This window comes from Cryptomeria japonica, chromosome 4, assembly GCF_030272615.1.
Source record: "Cryptomeria japonica chromosome 4, Sugi_1.0, whole genome shotgun sequence".
NCBI lineage: Eukaryota > Viridiplantae > Streptophyta > Pinopsida > Cupressales > Cupressaceae > Cryptomeria > Cryptomeria japonica.
The window spans coordinates 658,587,986-658,598,840 of NC_081408.1; the positions used below are offsets into that span (position 1 = coordinate 658,587,986).

The following is a 10,855-nucleotide window of genomic DNA, read 5'->3' on the forward strand; positions in this document are numbered from 1 at the left end:
TACTAATCAACAACTACATGTTGCCTTGGAATGACAATAAAGCAACTGAAATACAACTCAAATCACCAGCAGGGTGGCTTATTAATTTATAATCATCTCATATGTGTCCTCAAAGATAAAATTATGAATTTGTGTTGAAGAAAACACAAGTCTGAATGCTTAGTTAAACTTCCAAATCTCAAGTTACAATGATATTTATGGTATTCTCCATACTTTTATTACTTCATTTGATTCACCTTATCATAATTAGAAGTTCAACAAGGAAAAATTAATACCCTCAAAATTTATTGCAATAGTAGACCATGCCATTGACAAAAGTACAAGCACTACAAGCAAGCACATTTTTCTATGTCTGCTTCTAAGCATCCTCTCTGCAAAAAAGGAAAATTGAAATCACAGAATTAAAATCTAACCATCATAGTTGCCTTTCAAGTTCTTAGAATTTTAGAAACACTAGATTGGAATCACTGGACCCCCTAAGCAATATAATCAAATTCAGCCATATACTTTTTATGTGCACCCACAATTATCAAGAACATCATCCAAGCAAAGCTTCAGCTCACCTTCAAAACAGCAAGACCTGATACAGAATCATTCACAAGCCATTATAAATGAGAATGCATACATCACAACAAAAACCATTCACTAGTTACAATTAAATTAGAATTAATCACAAGTAAATTACATTTCATTTATGAAAAAACTAGGTTGATTAGTTGATTGAAAAAATTAGAATTTTTGGGGGAAAAATAGCAGCAAGACCAACGTGATTAATCAGAATAAATCACAATTTTTTAAAGATTTCTACTATGGTCCCAACCTACCTTTTTAGTACCACATCACTTTTAATGTTAGTGAGCCAATTCTTGGATATTGGACAAAAGATACCATTTTGTAATTAAGAAGACATCTTTATATGCCCAAATTCAAAAACAAAAAGATAGCTGCAAAAATTCATTGATTTGACAAGGATGTGGGTGTGCACCAGCTAAACAAAGCCAAGGACACGTTGGATCCACATGTGTTGCTTTAGGTACTAAAAAGGGATTGACTTATGAATATTTGTATGTACTCTCTACTTGTTAATGGGCAATCCCAAGTATTTGAGTTAGGATTTTTCTAAAGAACTTCTACATCTTTACTTAGAGTGTGTAAGATTTGCATGGATGCCTATGCAATCACCCAAGACCTTGATAAAAAGAACAAGTCACAATAACAAAATTGTGCATGACAATCAAAGATTAAAGATGCAACACACAATAGCAATAGCAATTGCAATAGAATAAAGATACAAAAATGTAATGTGCCCTTCTCAGTGATGTGCATTCAGTGGTCCATTGGCCTATTCTGGAGTCCTGTAGGCTATTTGGAAAGGAGAATTAGGGTTTCCAACTTTTGTGGAGTTTTGCACGAGCTTTTTAGGGTTTATCAGGAGGGAATTCTTCAGTTCTGTCTATGGTTTCCTTCTAGGTTTTCCATGAACTCCAAGGTGGCATAACATGCAATTGACTCAACGGTGAAGTGTGAACTTACTAGTTTTAGTAAGTTAGGGTTTGGTTGTTTGGATGGTGCAATTCTACTGAGCTTTCCAAGCTCTTTCTCTGGGTGCAAAGATCATGCTTTCCGGAGCAGCATTTCATGACTTACTATTTTTAGTAAGTGGCAGTATTGAGCATTTCTATTTTTGGCAGTCTTGGACAGGGCCCTGATCCAGCGCAGTTCAGTGGTCTTCATCGCATAGCTTCATCCTTGATTTTGATGATGATCAGTATTGGAGTTATAAGTTATTTAATTAAATATTATTTCCTTATCCTAAGGTTTAATATTTAATTATTTTTATTACTGATTAATTGTATTGTGGGTGACTTAAGGAAAAATATTTATCTGACATCAATATTGTTATTTTCCTAAATCAGTGGCATTTAAAAGGAGGCATATTTCATGTGCTAATTTCATTTTATGTTGCAAGTTCTTCACCAAGGAAAATATCGAACTTCTTGCCTAGGAAGGGGACGCCAAACACATGAGGGCGTGATGGAGTGAAATGTAATTTGATTTTTGGGGGGAATTTGGGTGAAGTTGAATTTGAATTTGGAGAGGGAAAGTGTTATAAATAAGAGCCTTGGGCTCTCCTTTGGATCATCTTGAGAATTTTATACCGTTATGCTGCCGGTTTGGTGACTGGAATCTGAGCTTCAAAGCGTGGCTTCCTAGCTAAGTAGCAGTTTCGTACTTGTGAGATAGTACCTAGCTGTGTTCTTGTATCCTCAGAGCTGTTAGAGAGTGTTTTGCAGAGAGTGGAGTGTTTTTGTGTGGGTTTGGAGTATTTTCTTGCTGCTGGTCGCGGAGTTGCTGGAACCATATTCCGTTCATACCTCTTGGCCAAGTGATCCATTCATTCTAGCTATTGGCTCTATCAAATCATGGCACAAAGGCGATATAGTTTACAATTTTATAGCTGCTGGTTTGGAGAGTTGGATTTTATATTGCAAATCGTACCAGCTAGCTGGGCCGTACCATTACAGAGGTGCATTGGGATCCGTGCTGCTGTTTTGAGGTGACTGGATTGCAGGTTTTGTGTTCTTGTATCATCGTACAAGTTATATCTTCCATTTGCATTTGATTAGGTGTGTTTCCGACTTCGTTTGAGTGAGTTATGATCATTTTGGTGTTGCCGGTTGAGACTAGGTCATGCGTGTTTTGACTTCAGATTTTTGGTTCAGCAGTAGTTGCTTTACTTGAGTTAATTTGATAGTTGTTTATTGCTGTAATTTGTATTGGACATCATCTCTAATCTTCTCTTTCTATCTCTTTCTATCTTGTAAGGTTAAGTAGTAGTACTACCAACCATTTCTGGAGTGTTGCTTGCCCACTGCATAAGTGGAAGAGGCTGGCTTAGCCGCCTTCTTGCTCTGTAATTCAGTTTATGTAGTTTTGTCCTCCCACTGAGTAAGTGGTTGAGTGTTGTTATGTTTGTAATGGTCTTCCCGCTGCATAAGCGGTCGAGTTGAGCTTTTTGTGTGTTCAATCCTCCCGCTGAAATATTGCAGTAGAGTGATTCGTGTTTTGGAGTGTTGTTCTCTTGGCTGGTTTACCGCCAAGTTTCTTTGTTTACCCGCTGGATAAGCAGAAGGGGCTGGCTTGCCGCACATTATTGTATTCAGTACTTCAGCAATTAATTACTAACGATCCCCTACTACCGTATGCTCTCACCCTCCCAGTTTGGGTGGGCTCTCGGTGATCAGAAGGTGTAGGGTTCCTTCTTGTTGGTTTTTGGATTTCTTCTTCTAACCCTAACGGGTGTGGTTGTGTGTGTAATCTTGCTAAAAAAAAAAAAAAAATTCAGGGGGTTTACTACAAAAAAAAAGATACAAGGCGGAATTCCTCAAGCTTTCACCAAAGACATTAATGGACAAAAACCAGACAAACAATTTCTTTGCGATACAAATTGATGGAGCATTCGGGAGGATCCAAAAGATTTGAATTTTTTGTTATTGAATGTTGTGCCGTAGAGAGGGAGCCATTGAAGAATACCACATTTCAGCATAGTTCATTATCTGGCCTTGTAGTTTGGATGGTAGGCAGAGGTGGTAAGGAGTGTTAGATTTGAGTTTCCAAAGATTTGAGCTATCGCAAAGATATTTGGGGATGATAGAGTGGAAATTGCATTAGTTACAAGATGAGGGAGCCATTGTAGAGTTCTACATTCTTCCGCACTTGGGTGTTATGGCCTATGGTTTGAAAGGAGAGTATGTCTACACATGTTGTGTTAGTTCCCAGAGTTTCCGGAATTGAATTTCAGTAGAAAGAAAACTACCATTGGCAGAGTGTTCACTGGGCAAGTTGGCCAATTGGTACGCTATTCTAGAATGATGCACCAAAGAAGGAAAACATGCAGCAACAAGAGGAGTCAAGGGAAGGTAGTGTGGGACCAATAGAGGTCATGGTATGAAGTGCATGACGTTATTCAATTACCATGCTATTACAAATGAAGGAGAAGCAAGCCGACTATATGTCACATTGGACCTAAAGTTTAGGGTTGACCTTTGGCCGACTCAAATTGTCTTGAAGAATTGTAGATGGTATAAAAGCACGATTTGTGATTGTTCCACGGGGGCAAACAGTAGGGTAAGGAACCAAAAGTGAGAAAGCGGAACCAGAAGCTAGGAAAGAGGATTGAGGTATTGGAGATGAGAGTAGAGACAAACTGAGAAAGTGAAGGTTGGAGACATGGGTCTGTCTACGGAGATACCATAGTGTTTACTTGAGATTACTGTAACCTTGGGCTACGACCTAGCTTGTATGAAGCCCTTGTGACAAATGTAATGATTTTTGTGATCTAATATAAGGAAGTTCATCTTGAGGCTGGGTTTCTCCCTTTGAGGATTTTCCCAGGGTAATTCTTGTGTCTTGTGGCTATGTTGTGCAGATTCTTCTTTGCAAGTTCTTGTTATTTTATGATATGATTGTGTTCCGGATCATGAAGGCTGCAAGGCTGGACAGTCCATTCCAGACCCTCCATCCTTGAACGCATCACAAATGCAAAACTAAGCATGCCATTTTGCAGTCCCACATGCACAAGGTGTTGTGTTGTCATGACAACACAACATACACCTAGCAAGCAGACCAATGCGCTAATCATAGTGACGCAAGTGGAAGACTTACAAAAAGATGGGTCAAGGGCACCATGATGATAACACATAACGAAGCCTAGTGGATATTTGGAGTTCTCATGCCAATCTACACCCCAACTACTTACCCACTCACTTTAATTGCATTTTGGAGTTTAGGAAGTAGAGACAAATCTACAATAGTTTGAACTTCAAAGTCCAACTATTTTCTACAGCTCAGACTTCAAAGTAATGTTATACAAACTCAAACATTTGAGTCCAATTTGCACTAACTAGGACTTCAGGATCTGATGTGCATCCTCCAAGCATCTTGACTTCAGTGGCCAATCTGCACCAACAAGCAACTTCGGAATTCAGAGTCTTATTTACAACCTGCAGAATGCAACTTGTAGAACAACCACTAATCTCTAAACTCCGGTGAGCATGCAACTTAGGCTTTAGAGCCCGGTAGACAATTTGCAATAGGAAAATCGCAAGACCAACTCTAAACTTTTAAAGACTTTGAACATATGAATCCTCTTGGAATTCATTTCAAGTCCCTCAAAAATTAATGCTTATTTTCTTTTTCAAAAGAATATTTATGTTCTACAAGCCCAGGACGAAGGTGAAAAGGTGCCAAGAAGTTGAAAAATGCAAAATTCAAAACAGGTTATTTTTTGGATGCATAATGAAACCACCACTTGGTGCAAACTGGCAGTTGCAAAACCACCACTTTTTGGAACTCACAGTTCAGTAATCACCTCATTGGAATCAGTGAGTGCACAGAAAAGCCAAAAAATCCTCTATTTTCTACCAGAAATGCTTGCTTTCTTTGTGAGAAGTGTTCTTCACACTGTACTCTACTTCCCCACAAACACATAGTGTGACTAACGCATTTTTTGATCCAATATGGATCAAAAAGCATATAAAAAATTAGACTATTACACTAAAAAAACCAAAGATAAGAATAATTGTGGTCATATCAGAGAAGACACAAAGATTTGGAAAATCTAGAGTGAATTTCATTTCAAATCTCAATACAGTCAGTTGTCAGCATACGTTTGTTTCTCGATATTCAATCATTCCTCTATTCACACTGGCAGTTATTGACATCTTTCAGTTATGTGATTTACATCAATGATATAGTGCAGAGTAGGTTGAAAATTTATTATTTTCTATTTTCGGTCCTCCCTGTGAGTAGGAGGCAATTAAGCCTTCAAATATTCAAAACCAAACTAATAATTTGCAATACAGATGTTTGCTAAAAGTTGTATTAGATTTAGTTTCTTACCCTTGGTTGTTGGAGTCCTTTCAGCACTTCTGGTTAGCCATTGCACTCCCACTGAACTACTTTGATAATTTGGAAGCATTAATATGATGTCATTCAATCTTCCTTTTTCCACATTCTCAATGTAAAGTACAAAACAATGTAGAAGCATTATTGTTAGAATTATTACATCATATAGCAAGTTGATAAATAAATAATATTAATTTAGGAGTTAGATGTTAGTTGTGGGAATTTTCCACACAGAAGTTGAATAGAGTAATTGTTGGGAGGTTGGTGCATGAGAAATGTCGAAAATTGAAAGGCTTTATAGGCCATTGTACAAATAATGTAAATGTCTAATATCCACATAATATTTTCCGTGTATTTAATTGTGTCACTTACAAATATAAATTTCTCTATTATTATTATTTATGTACAGTATCCTGGTTCCTACAGTTTTATCAGAGGAAGGTTCTTGAAAGATGAAAGGTGGCTAAAAATTGGTGGATGCAGATATTATTGACAAGAAGCTATTTTCCATATTTCCTTGCCTGATTGAGACCATATAGGCAAATGAAATATGGTGATTCAATGGTGGCTGAGACGTGGAGCTTTCAATAACCGGAATGGAGCACCATATTCTAATTCCAGCGCTAAGAAATCTGCTAAATATTGAGCACCTATAGATATTTACATAAAAGTCGTTGCTGCTTTGCTTTCAAGTAATGATTCTTATCACGGGTGACTGAAATTGTGTTTATTTGATCAACAAGTGGTTATGGATGGTCGCACTAGCTCTAACTGCTAATGGTTTGTGATTTGATTAGGGGTTCTTGACAAAGTTTGGGAGTTTTTTTGTGTGGCAATCTGTGTATATGGCAGCATATGCTGGTGGTATTAGATAAGTAGCTGTAACCAGACATTCTATTGCAATTTTTACATTACAAAACTTCCGGCAACTTCACATGTTCAAAAGATATGTTTAAATCAACTGTTTGTGTTTTTTTCAAGGCTGATTGGTCTGCCTAAATACGTTGACATAAAAAATTGAAGCAACTGTCACAACGAATTGGAGAGGTGAAATTTGTTAGTAATCACAGGTGATAGTGAGAGGTTGATAGTGAATTTGGTCAAGTAGATAGTATATTTCAAGCTTTGGTTTCAAGGCATCTAGTGTCTTTTTTAAAAAGGGGTTTATTTTGTAAAATTTGAGCTATATTGAAAATGGGTGTATTATCAGTCGAAACTGGATCCTTGCATTATGTACATAGATATACATGAAAACATATTTCATATTTATAGTATGTTTGTATTCTGGGATACTACATCTAGTGGATAGAGTGTAACAGGGTCTTAAAGGAGGCTGGAGGAAATGGAGGTTGCAGAATTATTCTATCTCAAGTTAGCTTTTCATTCAGAGATGATCAATTGCATGACAAGTCCCAAATATTCAAATTCTTTCCCTTTTGGATCAAGGAGGTAGTCGGCAATTGTGACCCAATGTTTTGGTAACCAAGACAATGAGAAGTTTTGATGGTCAGGTTAATAAGTAATACAAAATTTTGGTAACCAAGACAATGAGAAGTTTTGGTGGTCAGGTTGGTAAGTAATCCAATGAGAAGTTTTGATGGTCAGGTTAATAAGTAATACAAAATTTTGGTAACCAAGACAATGAGAAGTTTTGGTGGTCAGGTTAGTAAGTAATCCAAAATTTTGGTAACCAAGACAATGAGAAGTTTTGGTGGCTACGAAAGTAAGTGCAATCCAATGTTTTGGTAACCAAGACAATGAAAAGTTGAAGTGGCTAAGACAGTGAAGGTGATTTAGTAACCAAAACAATGAAGTTTTGGTAGCCATGATAAGTGACAAAGGAGCAGTTCTGTAACCAATGCAGTGAAGTTTTATCATCTATGCAGTTAATTTTTAAATAGGTGAAGGCAGATGACCAATGCAGCGAAGTTTTGGTGTCCATGACTGGTGAAAAAGGAAAAATTGTAATAACCAATGCAGTGAAGTTTTGGTAGCCATAACAACAACCAGGTGGTAGTTTGTCCTGTGGTGTTTGTTCCAATCCTGTTTTACAATCCCTGTCTCAATAAACTATGATATAGTTAAGAAGGGGAGATGTTTGCAATTATGACATCATATAGCTAGTTATTAATTAATAGTATTATGTTAACAGTTAGATGTTAATTGGGGAATTTTCCATATAGAAGAGTAAAGTAACTGTTGGATTGTCGGTGCACAGGAAATTTTGATAAAGTTTTAGAAACCTTTGTATAAACAATGTAGAAATCTAACTCCCACAAAACGATAATTTCTTTGTATTTATTTGTGTAACATACAAATATAAATTTCTCTATACTATTATTTCTGTGCATTTTCTACAGCTACCAGAATCTAACTTTTGTCAACGATTACAAGAGCCTCATAAACTTCTCCTATTCAAATCCCTCTATGGTGGTGTGTTCTATGCCAATAGAAGTGTTAACTGCATATGAGACGATAAAAATAAACAAATATGGTCAAATGAAAGAATATGCCTCAACAAAGACCCACGAGGCAATTTTGATCGTTGTTGTGAATTTTAATATACAAGCAAAATGAACCGTTTTAGGTATTGGTTTTTACTATGTTGCTCAGCAACTGTACAGCATGCACCATGAAATTTCTCCAGGCTGAAAGTTCGGAGTTCGCAAAGCTTAAATAGTTTGAGGAAACGCAAGGAAAACTATAAACAATTTTCAAAAAGAAGCAGTCAAAGATTAACACTTCAAAAAACAAACAGGAACAGAAACCGGTCCTTTGTCCTCGTACCTATCTCATTCAGATTTGCCCTTAAGTTTTCTTACACGTGGAAACCGCATAGTGAATTAAACAACTCTATTTGTTCCTCACTCTGATTATGGTTTCCTGTACATGAATAAAATCATTTTTAATGCCAATTAAACAGCAGCAAAAATGCTTCTTAAGGAAACCCAGAACAGACATATCCTCCTCCAGACCACTAAAGAACTAGGAGTTATTATAACCCGGTAGTACTCAAGGATGCATTTTAAACGCGTAACAAATGAGACCCCCAAATACAGGCATTGATATCAGCATGTTTTTGCTCTAGGCTCACATACAACTGAATTGACTTTAGTAAAATATGCTTTAGATGCTTGTGATTCCAAGCTAGTGCTCGATTGCAAAGATTTCGTTTATAGTTTACCTTGCAATGCTGCTGCATGAGGTGGAACTTGCAATATTTCAGCCTGAAGTAAAATTACAGGTAGAATTCTGCTTTTTTGAAATTGCAAAGTAAGAAGTGGTGAGATTTAGAGAAAACAGGGCAACTTCTGATCAAAATTAACAGCAGACGAAAAAAAAAAGTTGCTTCAAGTCAGAGCCAAGCTTAATCTCCTCGCCTCTTCTTTGAGCAGTTGCTCGCTTCTTCAGCTGTACCTTGTAATCTTGCTATCCCCTACACTGTTTTGGTCCTAGGGACGTACTTTAAATCAATTAATCACTTTCTATGGCTATCTATCTATCTGGGGTTTTCAAAGGGCTAAACTGAACTACTAAACAATTTATTTTTCTTTGTATCTAAAATCTTGAGCTCTGGTCTGCTAACATGTTTTGCACAGAGGATGTATTTTTCAAATAAACTTAGAAGAGAAAAATTTCACAGCAGTAAACTCAAGAATTCTGAATCCTGTAAAGCTAGCAAGCATCCCCATTTACTAAACTTCTAAAGCCATTAATTATTGCTTACCAGTGTTCTCGGTCGCTTCCATTCCAATTTCCAAATGTTGACTGAAGACGGATCTTTTTCTTATTTGAACTGGAGGTGGTCTAAACGGAATTTCCAGCTTGAGGTGGACGGGAATCCTAGATAAATTGAAATGATATTTTTTATTTTTTTGGGCCAATCTGGAACTGAATTTGGTATTTTTTGGTCGTACACTTTTAATTTTATTCTGTGTCTTGAGAAATGTTTTCTTTTTTTGGCCCACTCATGAACTAAATTTGGTATTCTCTTTTTGTCTTTCAGAAATTATATATATATATATATATATAGTTTAAAAATGGAGGTAGGGACATTCCTAGGATGAGTTTTTTTAACTCTCAAATTTTAGTTGTCCTTGATTATTCAAAATCAAAAATTTTATATTTTTATAGTCTAAATTTATTGATTTTTTAATACTATTTTCAATTAATTAGATTTTATGCAAATTATTTTTAAAGGTACTTCAATTATTTTTTATATTAACACTAGTAGTGGGTTATGCTATTTGTATTTTATGTTATTTTTAGTTTGTGGACTATGTCATTTGTATTTTGTGCTATTTTTAGTTTAAGTGCAATCTTATAAGTAATTATACTTTTTTAATCAATTTATATTTGTTGGAGTAATTATGACACTTTATTTAATTATTCATTAATTAGGTCTTTTAATTACTTTTTCACTTAAGCTAAACTTGGATGCTTTTTCCTTTTATTTAATTAGACTAATAATAAATTAAGTTTCTCATTCATTATGATTGTGGCACTTGATGCTACCTAATTTAATCTTGCATTAGGGTTTTGCAACTAAGGATTCATTCATCCTTTTATAGGAATTATTTCATTCATTGTAATTGTATCTCCAATATTGTGTTTGCAATAATATAGAATTCTCTTATTGTTATGGAGCATATTATCTTTGCTTGATCTCTTTTGTGTCACAAGGATTTTGCCTACAAATGATTCTTGGCTCTTGTGGTTGTAGCATCAACTTCTACATGGTATTAGAGCTCAATCTTTGCTCTTACATGGTATCAAAATGTATCTATTAAGTTTTTGCCCACAAGCTTGAGAGATCCAACCTTGAGTGATTTTTATAAGCACATTAGGCTCAAACAAAGGTTGTCATTGCATTCGCAGGTCCCAAAACCTTAAGATCGCTTATTATTTTGTCAAATTTCAAGCAATTGAATTTTTGAGTCAATTTCGC

The 10,855-nt window shown here is 35.9% G+C and overlaps 1 protein-coding gene across 13 annotated transcripts in view; it reads right to left on the reverse strand.

Moving 5' to 3' along the window:
* LOC131061795 (LRR receptor kinase SERK2) overlaps positions 1-9,844 on the reverse strand; it is a 161,299-nt gene extending 151,455 nt beyond the window's left edge. For 2 of the 13 annotated variants that reach the window (XM_057995631.2, XM_057995627.2), the window contains exons 1-2: positions 9,635-9,844; positions 276-371 (exon numbers count right to left, since the gene is read on the reverse strand). In XM_057995631.2, the coding sequence (XP_057851614.1) occupies positions 276-371; positions 9,635-9,656 (118 nt within the window). In that variant the 5' untranslated portion in view covers positions 9,657-9,844. Of the gene's footprint in view, positions 1-275; positions 372-507; positions 581-8,694; positions 8,788-9,091; positions 9,119-9,634 lie in introns of those variants that run through there. The other 11 variants (XM_057995630.2, XM_057995628.2, XM_057995629.2 and 8 more) reach the window with 11 other exon arrangements.
* Positions 9,845-10,855: the final 1,011 nt, after the last annotated feature.